This window comes from Canis lupus, chromosome 5, assembly GCF_048164855.1.
Source record: "Canis lupus baileyi chromosome 5, mCanLup2.hap1, whole genome shotgun sequence".
NCBI lineage: Eukaryota > Metazoa > Chordata > Mammalia > Carnivora > Canidae > Canis > Canis lupus.
In genome coordinates, this window is record NC_132842.1 from 36,457,791 (window position 1) to 36,473,456 (window position 15,666).

Below are 15,666 nucleotides of genomic sequence, written 5' to 3' on the forward strand. Positions count from 1 at the left end.
AATATTTTATTTTATTATTTATTTGAGAATGAGATAGAGAGAGCACAGAGGGAGGGGAAGAAGGAGAAGCAGACTCCCCGCTGAGCAGGTAGCCCAATGCAGGGCTCAATCACCCACCCCGGGATCAGGACCTGAGCTGAAGGCAGATGCTTAACTGACTGAGCCACCCAGGTCTGGAGATGAAATGACTTCTGTTACCATCTGTGCAGAGTTTGGCCAAACTTCACAGCTAAGAGGATGTCTCCACTAGTCTCAAACTTGGGCTCCCCCATCCTTCCTTACTCTAACCAGCTAGCAACATTTTCAGGTGTTCTACTATTCCCGCAGGTTCCATAATTTGCTAGAATGACTTACAGAACTTGGGAAGGCACATTATACCTAGCGTATCTGACACCATTCTCTGACAGCAACTGGGCATCCTAGAACTATATTTCAACCCAATTTTGGCACTAACTACCTGGAGTTGGCACCAGCTCCCACAAATTAAAATGCAAGGTCCTCAACACAAGACTATCCTTATTTCTGCTGACAGCCACAGTGGGTGCCCCAAGCTGCTTGCACTACTCTCAGACTTGGCTACAGATTTGGGGGTTCTGATAACTACCCTTCAGGTTCACAAGAATGACTCACGGAACTCAAGAAGGTGCTCTACTGGGGCACCTGGGTGGCTCAGTGGTTGAGCGTCTGCCTTTGGCTTGGGTCATGACATGAATAAATAAAATATTTTTTTTAAAAAGGTGCTCTACTTATGACTATATTTTATTATAAAGGATACAAATGAACAATCAGATCAAGAGGTACATAAGGCAAGATCTGGAAGGGGCCTAAGCATAGGAACTCCTGTCCCTGTGGAGTCAGGATGTGCCACCCTTCCTGTACATCAATGTGTTCACCAACCAGGAACTTCCTGAGCATCACTGTTCACAGTTTTGTTGTTCTTGCTTTGAGGGAGAGAGCATGCTCAGGAGCGGGGTTGGGGGAGTAAGGTGGGGGCAGAGGGAGACACACAGAGAGAGAATCTTAAGCAGGCTCCAATGCCCAGCTCAGAGACTGACATGGGGCTCAATCACACGATCATGAGCTGAGCTGAAATTAAGAGTTGGATGCTTAACCAACTGAATCACGCAGGTGCCCTAACAGTTATTGTTTTTTAAAGATTCTATTTATTTATTCATGAGAGACACAGAGAGAGAGAGGCAGAGACAGCAGAGGGAGAAGCAGGCCCCATGCAGGGAGCCTGATGCGGGACTCAATTCTGGGACCCCAGGATCATGCTCTGAGCCGAAAGGCAGACGCTCAACCCTTGAGCCACCCAGGTATCCCCCTAAGAGTTATTTTTAACTGATATTTTATTATGTAGGCATGTTTCATTAAATTACAGGCTATGTGGTTGAACTCAATTCCAACCCATTTATGGTTGTGTTTTCTGGTGAGCAACCTCCTCCATCCTGAAGTTATCTGGACGTCCAGCCAGAAGTCACCTCATTAGCACAGCAGAGAGATTCCTATTATTCAGGAAATTCCAAAGGTTTTTGAAGTTCTGCTGCTTCAACTGGAGATAAAGGCCAGATATATTCTTTATTAAGCCACTTGATGGTTTTTCACCAACAATCAGTTACAGCAAAAGGCTCATACCTCCTTGATCATCTATGTTTGGTATAATATTTACATAAGAGAACAATAATAAGAACATGAATACGGTAGTCGTCCCTTATTTATGGAGGGTATATTCCAAGACACCTAATAGATGCCTGAAACCACAGATCGTTCTGAACTCTATGTATACTATGCTTTTCCCTATGCAAACCTATGGTAAAGTTTAAGTTATAAATCAGCTACAGTAAGAGATTAACAACAATAACTAATAACAAAGTGGAACAGTTATAATAATATACTGTAATAAAAATTATGTGGATGTGTTCTTTCTTTGAAAATATCTTATTGTTGGGGCACCTGGGTGGCTCAGTTGGTTAAACATTGGACTCTTTTTTTTGGCTCAGGTCACGATTGGCTCCTGATCTTGGGGTCATTAGATCAAGCCCAATGCCAGGTCTGTGCTTAAGATTTTCTCTCTCTGTCTCCTTTTGCTTCCCCTCCCCCTGCTCACTCACACACACTCTCTCTCTCTAAAAAAAGAAAAAAGAAAGAAAAAGAAAAAAAGTACCTTATCGTATAGTATTCACCCTTCCTCTTCTTGTGAGGATGTGAGATGATGCCAATGTGGAGAGATGAAGTAAGGTGAAAAATGTAGGCTTTGTGACACAGCCTTGGGGAACTGAAACTGCAGAGTGATAAGGGGGTAACAAATTTCTGTATGCCTAACGTTTGATGGAATCAGTGTGGGGTAGGTATAGGAGGCTGTTAACTAAATTTCCCCACATGTCTATCAATATTATCATCTAACCAACAATGTTAGTGTTATATCTCATTGTGTAGATGCAATATGAAAAAGAAGAGCAATTAGTCCAGTCCATCACTCTATTTTGTGATTGAAATATCTCCCAGGGCAAGGCCACCCATGTTTGCAGTCTTCAATTTCAATCTGGTCATATAGTTGAGTTGAATAGTGCTGCTATGAACATTTGGTACAACATTTTGTTTTACATATTCCTTTTCAATTCTTTTGCATATATACCTAAAAGTAGTATTGCTGGATCATATTGGTAATTATATGTTTAACTTTTTGAGGAACAGCCAAACTGTTTTTCACAGTGGCTGCCTCATACTACATTCCTACCAGCAACATGTGAGGGTTCTTATTTATCCACATTCTAACCAACAGTCCTTCTTCTCTCTTTTTATTAGAACCAAACTAGTGGGTATGAAGTGATTGATGCCTCATTATGGCTTTGATTTGCATTTCCTTAATGACCAATGATTTTGAGAATCTTTTCACATGCCTTTCTGGACATCTATATAGCTTCTTTGGAGAAACGTTGATTTAAGTTCTTTGCCCAGGTTTTTTTTTTTTTTTCTTTGCCCAGGTTTTAATGGTTGTTTGCCTTTTTGCAGCTCATTAATGAAGAATGATGTTGGGTATCTTTTATTTTTTTTAATTTTTTAAATTTATTTATGATAGTCACACAGAGAGAGAGAGAGAGAGAGGCAGAGACACAGGCAGAGACATAGGCAGAGGGATAAGCAGGCTCCATGCACCGGGAGTCCGACGTGGGATTCGATCCCAGATCTCCAGGATCGCGCCCTGGGCCAAAGGCAGGCGCCAAACCGCTGCGCCACCCAGGGATCCCTTGAGTATCTTTTAATGTGCTTGTCAGGCATGTGTATAATTTCTTCGAAGAAATGGCTATTTAAGTCTTTCCCCCACTTTTTACTTGAATTATCTTTTTTGTTGTTGTTGAGGAGTTATAGGAGCTGTATATATACCCTGGATACTAGAGCATTATCAAATATATAATTTCCAAATATTTTCTCCCATTTTGTAGGTTGTCTTTTCATCTTTTGGATAATTTTTTAAAAGATTTTATTTATTTATTCATGAGAGACATGGAGAGAGAGAGGCAGAGACATAGGCAGAGAGAGAAGCAGGCTCCATGCAGGGAGACTGATGTGAGACTGATCCCGGGACTCCAGGATCATGCCCTGGGCCGAAGGCAGGCACTCAACTGCTGAGCCACCCAGGCATCCCTGATAATGTTTTTTGATGCAGAAAAGTTTATAATTTGACGAAATTCAGTTTATTGTTTTTTCTTTTATTGTTCTTGCTTTTGGTGTCATATCTCAGAATTTATGCCAGATCAAAGGTCATGAGGATTTATTTCTGTGTTTTATTTTAAGACCTTAATAGTTTTAGTTCTTATATTTGGGTTGATCCATTTTGAGTTAATTTTTGTATACAGTCTGAGTTAAGGATACAAATTAATTCATTTATATCTGGATACCCAGGTGTCCCAGTACGAGTTGCTTTTTTTTAATTTTTATTTTATTTATTCATGACAGACACAGAAAGAGAGAGGGAGAGGCAGAAACACAGGCAAAAGGAGAAGCAGGCTCCATGCAGGGATCCCAACATGGGACTCGATCCCGGGTCTCCAGGATCACAACCTTGCCGAAGGCAGCACTAAACTGCTGGGCCATTGGGCTGCCCAGTACCAATTGTTAAAAAGATATCTTCATTAAATGTTCTCAACATCCTTGTCAAAATCAGCTGTCCATAGAAACATGGGTTTATTTCTGGACTCTCACTTCTCTTTCAATAATCTCTATGTTTGTTCTTATGCCAGTACCACAGTGTCTTCATTACTATTGCTTCACAGAAAGTTTTGAAATCAGGAAATGTGAGCCCTCCAACTTTGTTCTTGTTTCGTAAGATTGTTTTGTCTACAGCATCTGTGGAAATTCCATACAAACTTTGGAATCACCTTGTTAATTTATACAAAAAGTTTAGATTCTGAAAAGACATTAATTGAATCTGAGGATCAATTAGGGGAGAAGTGAAATCTTAACAATATGAAGATGTGATGTTATGAATATGGGATGTTATTCCATTTATTTAGATCCTATTTAATTTCTTCCAAGAGTATTTTGTAGTTTTGGGAGTAGAAGTTTGCTCTTCTTTTGCTATATTTACTCCTAAGTATTGTATTCCTTTTGATGCTATCATAAATGAAAATTTTTTGAGTATGTTCATTGTAGGTATATAGAAATAAAATTGATTTTTGTATATTGACCTTGTATCTTACAACTTTATTGAACTTGATTGGTTCTAATATATTCTAGTGAATCCACAGAATTTTTTTAATATACATCATCATAAAATCTATGAATTTAGATAGTTGTACTTCTTGCTTTCCTTTTTTTTAAAGATTTTATTTATTTATTCACGATAGACATAGATAGAGAGAGAGGCAGAGACACAAGCAGAGGGAGAAGCAGGCTCCATGCCAGGAGCCCGACGTGGGACTCAATCCTGGGACTCCAGGACCGCGCCCTGGGCCAAAGGCAGGCGCCAACCTGCTGAGCCACCCAGGGATCCCCCTACTTCTTGCTTTCCAACCTGGATGTCATTTATTTCTTTTTCTTGATCAATTGTCATGGCCAGAACCTCTAGAACAATATCTAATGAAGGTGGTAAGGATATATATCCTTGTTATGTTGCTCACCTCAAGGCAAAAGCACCCAGTCTTTGACTACTATGATATCAACTGCCTTTTTTTTTGTAGATGTCTTCGATCATGTTGAGGAAATTCCCTTCTCTTTCTAGTTTGTTGGGTGTTGTTGCTTGTTTGCTTTTCATGAAACGTGTTAGATTTGATCAATTGCTTCTGTGTTTATTTAGATGATCATATTTTTATGTTTTATTCTGATATGATATGGTATATTACATTAATTGATTTTCAGATGTTAAACCAACTTTGCATTCCTGGGATAAATCCCAATTGGTCATGATATATAATTCTTTTTTATTCATTCTTCTTATAAATTTCTGGAGTCAATTTCTAGTATTTTATTGGGGATTCTTTCATCCATATTCATAAGGGATATTGGACTGTAGTTTTCTTGTGATTTGTCAAGCACTCTTCTTAAACATAATCAAAATATCATACCTGTCATATACAATACCATACTTTAAAAAAACACTAGTGATTTTTTTTTATATCCTCAAAGATTTAGGTAAGTGTTCCAATTTCTTCCACTGTAGGTAATTTGAGGTGGCTCATAAAGAGCCCCCCCGATCTAGCGAATAAGGGAGTTCTGATCATGAGAAGTGGTGGGAGGGTGTTAGAGAAAAAAAATTCTCCATGGGAAAGAGCATAAAATCTTGACTCAGGGTATAAGGACTTCTTAGGAAAATAATTGACGTCTGTTTGGTTCCAGATGACAACACAGGAACAAAAGAGGAAGCCACGGAGACTGATTTTGGCTGAGAAATGGAAGTCCTAAGGCCCCAGTCCTACCCTTGCAATATATAATTCATTATATCACACCAGATATCCAAATTCATTGTACATGTGGAAGTGGGACCCTTGCTTCTCCTAATCTATCTCTCACTCCTTGTTACTTCCTTCTTTGTCTAGAGCACATTTTTCAGCCTTGCCCTTAATAACATAACTTGCTCAATCCTTGCATGTCATTTGGGCTGCCCTGTGCACCCACCCTCAATTTTGCTCTGCCAGTTTTTAAGCATCCCCCACCCCAGAAGAAATTGTTTATGCATGGCTGTAGATTCAGTGTATCAGTGGGAGAAGTTGAGTTCAGGATTTTTCCGCATCACCATTTTGAACAAGAACCTCTACCCACCCCCAATTTTTAATTAATGAATCCTACTTCTAGGCTGTTGTACACTATCAGATCAGAAAATACCACCTGCCTGGTGGGTGATTAGAACCTAGCCACTGGAACTGTGACAAATAGTTTACGGTCTCCAACCTCAGTTAGGCAAATATTTTTATTTGACCTTAGTGAAGCAAAATGCTAATCAATCTTTTCTCACTTAACTCATGGCAGCAATAAAAGCCCTCAGCCCACTCTTTCCATTCATTCAATCTATTTTTTAGTAAAGATTTATGGACCACCTACCATGTGCCAGGCACTGTCTTAGCACTGTCTTTGGGACTAGAAATTCAGAAGTAAACAAGATTGATACAACTGCTGCTCTCAGCAGTTGTCACGGAGCTTCCAACATAATACTCAACAAACAAAAAAGCTATCAATAAAGAAGATGATTTCTAATTGAGATTAATGCTGTGAATAAAATAACATAGGATGTTGTAATCAGAATGATGAGGCAGGATGTCAGATGAGGTGACATTTGAGTTGTATCCTGAGCAATGAGGTGCCTGCCATAGGAAAATCTGTATTTAGAGCTTCAATTTGGTAGAAGTTCCACAGGAGCATCTTTGCCCAGATACTCTGCCTTCCAGCCTGGTGTCTACAAGTTGACTGTTTGTATGCTTGCCCTAAGACCAACTATTTTACTGGTGGATTAGATACCAGTCCTTTTTTACCTATTCAAGAACATTCCTTCAGCAGCACTCCCTTCTTTCTCCTATATTATCAAGTTTTCCCTCTCTCTACTGGTTTAGTCCCATCTGCATACAACCATGCTATTTCTCATATCTCCATTATCATGGGGTGCCTGAGTGGTTCAGTCAGTTAAGTGGCTGACTCTTAATTTTGGCTCAGGGCATGATCTCATAGTTGTGGGTCAAGCCACAATGGGCTCCACACTCAGCGGGGAGTCTGCTTGAGATTCTCTCTCTTCCTCTCCCTTTGTTCCTCCTCCCACTTGCATGCACACGACCTCTCTCTCTCTCAAATACATACATCTTTAAAAAAAAAAAACAATTAACATAATGCCATACTCAATAGTGAAAGATTGAAAACTTACCCTCTAAAATCAGGATCAAGACAAGGATGCCCACTTTTGCCACTTCTGTTCAACATAGTGGGATCCTAGCTAAAGAACTTAGACAGGAGGGGATCCCTGGGTGGCGCAGCGGTTTGGCGCCTGCCTTTGGCCCAGGGCGCGATCCTGGAGACTTGGGATCGAATCCCACATCGGGCTCCCGGTGCATGGAGCCTGCTTCTCCCTCTGCCTGTGTCTCTGCCTCTCTCTCTTTCTCTCTGTGTGACTATCATAAATAAATAAAATAAAATAAAAAGAAAAGAAATTAGGCAGGAAAAAGAAATAAAGGCATCCAAACTGAAAAGGAAGAAGTAAAATTATCTCTATTCACAGACAACATGATCTTACCTGAGAAATCATAAAGAGGGGCACCTGGATGGCTGTCAATGAGGTGTCCAACTCTTGGTTCTGGCTCAGGTCATGATCTCATGCGTTGTGGGATTGAGCTTCTGGATGGTCTCTATGCTCGGTGGGGAGTCGGCTTGAAGATTCTCTCCCTCTGCCCCTCCCCCCACTTACTCATGCACATGCTATCTCTCTCAAATAAATTTTTTTTAAAAAAGAAAATGATAGGGATCCCTGGGTGGCGCCGCGGTTTGGCGCCTGCCTTTGGCCCAGGGCGCGATCCTGGAGATCCGGTATCGAATCCCACGTCGGGCTCCCAGTGCATGGAGCCTGCTTCTCCCTCTGCCTGTGTCTCTGCCTCTCTCTCTCTCTCTCTGTGACTATCATAAATAAATTAAAAAAGAAAAAAAGAAAATGATAAAGATTCCACATAAAAAAAAAACCTGTTAGAATGAACAAATTCAGGAATGTTTCAGGATACAAAATTAACACGTAAAATCTAATGCGTTTCTATTTTTTAATTTTTAAAAATTTATTTGAGAAAGAGAGAGGGAGAGAGAGCATGAGCAAGGAGGAAGAGCAGAGGGAGAGGGAGAAGCAGACTCTCCACTGAGCAGGGAGCCCCATGGGGGACTCAATCTCAGGACCTCGAGATTATGAGCTGAGCTAAAAGCAGATGCTTAACCCACTAGGGCACCCAGGCACCCTCTGTTGAATTTCTATATGCTAATAATGAACAATCAGAGCAGGAAATTAAGAAAAACAATTCCATTTACAATAGCATCCAAAAGAATAAAATACTTGGGAATTAATCAACAAGGTTAAAGACTTGTAGAGTGAAAACTACAAAACATTGCTGAAAGAATTAAAGACACAACTAAATGGAAAATCATTCCATTTTCATGGATTAGAAGACTTTAAATTTAAATGATTAAGATCAATGCTTACCAAAGCTCACACTTTCTCACCTCTCTCAAATCTTTGCTCAGAAGTCACATTCTCAGGTCTATTCTACACATTAATATAAAATTGTAATCTTTAACACTCTCCCTCAACACTCCTGATTGTTTTGCCCCTGCTCTATTTTTTCCCATAGTATTTATCTTCTAACACACTATAGATTTTACTCTCCCCACCGCAACGTGTAAGCATTTTAAGAACAGGGACTTTTGCTGCTCTGTTCACTAATGTATTCTCAGTACTTCTTTTTTTTTTTAAGATTTTATTTATGTATTCATGAGAGACAGGCAGAGAGAGAGAGGCAGAGACACAGGCAGAGGGAGAAGCAGGCTCCATGCAGGGAGCCTGATGTGGGACTCGATCCCAGGACTCCAGGATCTGCCCTGGGCCGAATGCAGGCACTAAACCACCCAGGGATCCCCATATCCTCAGCACTTCTGAGTGCTTGCCATGTAATGAGAACTCACTAAATAATTGTTGCGCAAACAGCATCGGGGAAGGGAGGGAAAAATAAAACAAGATGAAGTCTGAGAGGCAGACAAACCATGAGACTCTTAATCAGAGGAAACAAACCAAGAGTCATATATGGGGAGGGGCATGAGGGGATGGGACAACTGAGTGATGGGCATTAAGGAGTGCACGTGATGTGATGAGCACTGGGAGTTACATAGGACTGATGAATCACTGACTTCATCTCTGAAACTAATACACTATATGTTAATTAATTGAATTTATTTTTTAAAATATTTTATTTGTTTATTCATGAGAGACAGAGACAGAGAGAGAGAGAGAGGCAGAGACACAGGCAGAGGGAGAAGCAGGCTCCATGCAGGGAGCCCGAGGTGGGACTCGATCCTCCTGGGTCTCCAGGATCACACCCCTGGCTGAAGGCAGCGCTTAACCGCTGGGCCACTGGGGCTACCCTAATTAATTGAATTTAAATGAAAATATATGCAAATTTACGTGAGCTTGAGGATATCTGTGGGAATAGCATTTCAGTCAGAAGCCATGGCAAGCACAAAGATCCTGAGGTCCTTGGAATGTTAAAGGAAACAATAAGAAGGCCACAGTGGTTGAAGCAGGGTGAGCAGAGGTGGTAGGCAAGAACTGTAAGAGAAAACTTGATAATAGTAGGGCCACATTATGTAGGGCCTCGTAAAGCAGTGCTACACAAAATATCATCCAAGGCAAGTGCCAGCCCATACACTATTTGTTACTGCACTGTGAGGAGGTAAGTTTAAAACATCAAGAATGGGGACACCTAGGGGGCACAGTGGTTGATCGTCAGCCTTTGGTTCAGGTCATGATCCCAGGGGCCAGAAGTCCCTCATCGGGCTCCCCACTTCTTCAAGAGGGAGCCTGCTTCTCCCTCTTGCCTTTGTCTCTGTCTCTTGTGAATAAATAAAATCTTTTAAAAAAGTCAAGAATGAATGTTTAGATATTTTTATGAAATTTCACATTGCAGCAATTTCAATTATATTTTATAAAAATATCGTCCACAATGGATTGAAACTTTATTTTTTAAATTTATTTAAAGATTTTATTTATTCATGAGAGACAGAGAGGCAGAGACACAGGCAGAGGGAGAAGCAGGCTCCATGCAGGAGCCCGACGTGGGACTCGATCCTAGGACCCTGGGATCAGGCCCTGAGTCGAAGGCAAGACGCTCAACCACTGAGCCACCCAAGCGTCCCAGATTGCAACTTTAAAAAAGAAACTTGGTCCCTTGTCAAAGTGAGTTTGAGAAGCACCAGAAGTATAGAGTATAGTAAGGACTTCAGCTTTTGCACTTAATAAGCTTAAGAACCATTTTTCTCTGAGCAAAAGAGAGATATCACTAAAAGCATGAAGGGATTTAGAGATAATCCTGCAGGATGTGAGGAGTCATTAATGAGTTTTAAGTGGACAGTTACTGGAAGCAGGTGTGTGTTTGAAAAAGCCCACAGGTTGCCACATGGAAGATGGATCAGCAGATTCTAAGGGAGCACCGTGGAGGTTATTGAATGAGTCCAGGTGAGAAAGGGTGAGAACCTGACCAGGACAGCAGCATAGGAATGTGAGGGAAGGAGGCTCCAAGAGCTCTGAAAGAGGCAGAACCCCGATGGGTTCCAGGATGCTTGAATATGGGTGAAGATAAGATGCCTCAGAATTATGGTTTAGATGAAGCTGGTTTTACTCAGGGGGATGGAAATGCAAAAGAAAAAGAAGATTGGGGGAAGGGCATTTAAGAGCTTACAGTGCCTCAGGGCACCTGGGTGGCTCCATGGTTGATCTTCTGCCTTTGGCTCAGGGCTTGATCACGGGGTCCTGGGATCAAGTCCCACACCAGGCTCATGACAGGCAACCTGCTTCTCCCTCTGCCTTTGTTTCTGCCTCTCTGTCTGTGTCTCTCACGAATAAATAAATAAAATCTTAAAAAGAAAAAAAAGAGCATAAAGTGTCTCAGGGACCTACCTCCCTGTGGAGAAATCCAGTAGCTACTGGTCTTTGGGGTTTTAGATCTGATAAGACAAGTTTGGGCTGCATTCAAGAATTGAGGAGCCCTCAGTGTAGAAGTGGTGGTAAAGTCATAGGCATGGGGAAGCTCCCTGAGACCTGGAAGGGGTAGAGCAAGAAGTGAGACTGCTAAAAAGGGAAACTTGGAAAACATCAGTCAGCATTTAAGGATGCAGGAAGCAGAGTCCCTAAAGGAGACAGAGACAAGGAGGAGGCCTGAGAACTTTTCAGGTGGGGGACATAGAAACAGAGTGGTCAGCAGTCTCCTATGCTTCCTTCCCTACCTTTGTCCCTGTCTCTTCTCAACATATTCTAACCATTCAACTCTGGTATTCTTTCTTTTCACACTGGCCCTTCGCTCTGCCTGGTTTTGTATTATTCCTGCTATATCCATGGGGTTTAGCATAGTGTCTGGAACATAATCGGCACTTGAATGAAGGTCTCCTGCTTCCATCACTGTGATCTCCAGCCCTACCTAATCAGTTACATTTCCCAGATCTGGCCATATGCTTTCATGTTTCTGAGCCTTTTAAAGTACCCATTTTTTCCTGGGAATATCCTTCCTGAAGAAGCAATATCCACCTCTCAGGACCCAGATTAAATGTTTCCTTTTCTGTACAGCCTTCCAGAGGACCTCGTAGACTTGATCTCTCCCACTCACTGAATCACAGTTATCTTTTCTGTGTACATCCCCCTTATTGGATTGAGAATTCCCAGAGGATGTGGATGTTTTGGATTCCTATCTGTATATCAAGATGGTAACACAGGGCTTAAGGTTGAGCCGGGGCATAACTCTGAGCATAACTTTGATGAAGAATACTCAAAGCGGGATGCCTGGGTGGCTCAGCAGTTGAGCGTCTGCCTTCAGCTCAGGGAGTGATCACTGTCCAGGGATGGAGTCCCACATCAGGCTCCCCGCGAGGAGCCTGCTTCTCCCTCTGCCTATGTCTCTGCCTCTTCCTGTGTCTCTCATGAAAAAAATAAATAAAATGTTGAAAGAAAAATAGTGCTCAAAGCTAGTCAAATATAAGGAGGTGCTTGAGGTGGTTAGTTCTCGGATACCAGAAATGTTCCAAGAGGCTGGATGAAGTCTTCTTGGGGATACTCCAGGGGGTTTCCTAACTGGAATTGGCAGCTTATTTATCTGTCCCCATGGTTCTTTAGGTCTGTAATACGGTATGTTGTAACTCTCCTATCAATGTTACTTTGAATCCTTCATTCCTATCTGTGTGGCTCTGGACGCTGGAGGGAGGCAGGCCAGAGGGCTGTGTTTATATCCCCCTCCCATCCCTGTCCCAGGTTCTCTGTGAGGCAGGTGTCTAGCTCTCTAATGGATGTGGCTGTCTCCTCGATGAAAAGAGGGATGCCTAGAAGGAACAGTACCTCTTGGCTGATGCTCTGGGTCTCTGAGTTAATGTGGTTTGGAGGGCACATGTCATTAATTGTCCTGTGAAAGATCTAAGATGCTATGAAGGGTCTAAGCTGTTAGCCTATTTGCAAGTCAAAGATCCAGCCAGAAACAATTATACACATATTTATTAACCTAATGACAAAAATCTCTGGTTCAGAGACAGACTGTTTAATGACAGCATCTTCCAACAGCCCTCCATGTCCACATTCTCTATTAGATGACACAGTGAAAGCCAGGGTACCTGTGTGAGCAGAGGGGCTTTACACAGCAGAAGAGAAACCCTGAAATTATGAAACTCACAACTTATGTAGGACAGATGGCAGAGTTGTCCCTTCTCTCTCTGGGTAGTGGGAGAGAGAAAGAAGGAGAATAAGCAGATAACTCTGCTTTGAAAGGGGGAGCAGCTGGCTCTTGGAAAGTGCACCAGAGAAGAAACATCCTGTATTTTCCTAAGCATGTTTACCATTCAAATATTTTTTAAACAAACAAACAAAAAGTCTTTTAAACTTTATTTTATTTTATTTTTATTTATGATAGTCACACACACACACACACACACACACAGAGAGAGGCAGAGACACAGGCAGAGGGAGAAGCAGGCTCCCTGCAGGAGCCCGATGTGGGATTCAATCTGGCACCCCGGGATCACGGCCTGAGCCAAAAGCAGATGCTCCACCGCTGAGCCACCCAGGCGCCCCTCTTTTAAACTTTAACACAGGTGCAAGTAATCTCAGAAAGCCCAACTGCACAGAAACCCCCGTTTCTCACCACAGCCTAGATAGGCAACATTCCCTGCCCCTTCTGTCCTCTAAATTCTATTCTTAGGTTTCTAGGGAATTAGGATGAAAGAAGTCTAAATATAATGGATTCCACATCCAGCACTGTGCCCCAGCAGACACCCAGTACCCACCCGTCGAGTGAATGACACGGATCGTTGTTCCAGATTTTAATGAAGATAGGGCTGCGGGTTGGTTGGTTAAAACGTCCTGATGCGGCTTTGCTGGAAGCAGGGCAATCTGAGGCAATTCATTGGTCTCTCCTGGGCCTCAGGCAAAGCCCCCCACCCTTTGAAGCACCGCGAGAGTTCCTGACATCCCCACCGCCAGGCCCGAACGCGCACAGGATGGGACCACGCCAGACGTCGTCGGGTTTTCTTGGTACTTGGGAGCTTCGGGGTCCAGAAAGGGATTCCCGTCCAGTGTCAGGTTGCTCACCTTAGGCAGCTCTTCTAGCCGAGGCTCTCTGTTCAGCTTGTTGCACCTAAGATCGAGCACGCTCAGCCTGGCGGGTAGTCCCTTAGGCACCTGCCCCAGCCCAGAGAAGGACAAGTTGAGAGAGTCCAGTGCGCTGGGCCAGACACACGCAGGAGCGCCTGGGGCGGTAGCGCGCAGCGAGTTGTGGCTGAGGTCTAGGTGGCGGGGTTGCACACCCGCCACCGCCATCGCCGCGCACACGCCGTTCGGCGTATGCATTCCCGCGTTGCGCAAGACGAGAGCCTGGAGGGCCGGGAACTTTTGCGGACAGAGAGCCGAAGCCAGTCCGTGCTCTCCCAGTCCGGGATTGTCGGATAGGTCTAAGGTGGTGAGCGCCGGGAAGGTGCGGAGTCGTGCGCAGGAAAAAGCAAGCGAGTGTGCCTGCGCGATGTTCAGTACCTTGAGGCCCGGCTTCAGCCACCGCTGCAGTTCGGCGAGCCAGGCACTTCCCGTTGCCCACGACACGTTCCGGAGGGTGAGGGTGGACAGCGCAGGCCCAGTGGCTTCCAGAGGCGGCGGCGGCGGCGTGCCGGTTACCTCCAGGTCCTGCAGCGTCAGTTCCTTGAGGCGGGAGTACCCCAGCGCCCGCAGGAAGGCGGTCACCAGCACAGCAGGAACCTGTGCAGAGGCCACGGTGAGCCGCCGCAAACGCAGGGCCCTGACCATGTCAGCGTACTGCTTTGGGTCCGCGTCTGCGCCCTTTAGAAATTGTTCCAGGCTGCGGCCGCCGCCGTGGATCTCCACCTCGACGGCAATCATACACTGGAATGCGCTGGACCAGTCGGGCTGCGGATCCGTGAAGTTGCAGAAGCAGCGGAAATCGTCGTCATCTACTTCGCAGGGCTCTAGTGAGGTCTCAGAGACGCACAGCACCGGCGGCAGCAGCAGCAGCAGCAAGCAGGGTGTGCGCATCTAGGAAGAAAGCAGAGGTCAGGGCAGCCCCAGCCAGTCCCTGGGGTTCCTTGAGTAATTCCCTCTGGGCCCCAAGATCATCCACTCACCATGGTCAATCGGTGCTTCGAGCCTCTATGTTCCAGCGGGCTCGGGGAAGGGCTCCGGCTTCTTTCCTATACAGCGGCACTCAATGGTTTCTAGGTTCCACAGTATCTGTCCTCTTTGGCGGCCTGGGAGTTTATGCAACCCTTGGGATGTCACTTGGTTCCTTCCTCCGTGAACCCTGGTCACTCCCACGTCTCTGCCACCCAACCACTCCATGCACTACCCTTCCGGGAAATTTTGCAATGAAGGATGTTGCCAGGACTATAACAGGAAGGATCTTGTAGGGAATGTAGAGTGCAATGCCCCAGGCAGTGCCCTGATGAGTCAGACACCCCAGGCTTGTTTGCTAACTATGGGGAAAGAAAGATCCCTAGTGCCTCAAGCCAAGACTCTCACCTCCCTCTGCCTATATTTCAGCGGTACAATTGGGGAGTTTCTCTAACTTTTCCCTAGTCTTAGTGATAACTTGCTGACACCCAGTTCCAATCCCCTGAATGCCATCGGATATTTAACTAGATAATTTTTTTGGAAGAGATTGCAAGCCATCTATTAACTCCAAGAGATAGAATGAGATTCAAGAAAAGGAAGTTGGTTTGAAGAACAACTCTATCTTCCCCTTTTATTTTTAAAGATTTTATTTATTTATTCATGACAGACACACACAGAAACAGAGAGGCAGAGACACAGGCAGAGGGAGAAGCCGGCTCCATGCAAGGGAGCCTGATGTGGGACTTGATCCCAGAACTCCAGGATCATGCCCTGAACCGAAGGCAGACGCTTTAACCCAGGCATCCCAAAGACTTGCTCTTTTTAAAACTTTATTAAGAAAGTAACTG

General features: G+C 43.9%; 1 protein-coding gene across 1 annotated transcript; it reads right to left on the bottom strand.

The window, feature by feature from the left end:
• Window positions 1–13,075: 13,075 nt before the first annotated feature.
• CD14 (CD14 molecule) lies at window positions 13,076–14,974 on the bottom strand. The gene is made up of 2 exons (XM_072826152.1): window positions 14,833–14,974; window positions 13,076–14,743 (listed from the first exon to the last, which is right to left on the bottom strand). The coding sequence occupies exons 1-2, from the start codon at window positions 14,833–14,835 to the stop codon at window positions 13,625–13,627; spliced, it is 1,122 nt and encodes a 373-aa protein (XP_072682253.1). The 5' UTR covers window positions 14,836–14,974; the 3' UTR covers window positions 13,076–13,624.
• Window positions 14,975–15,666: the final 692 nt, after the last annotated feature.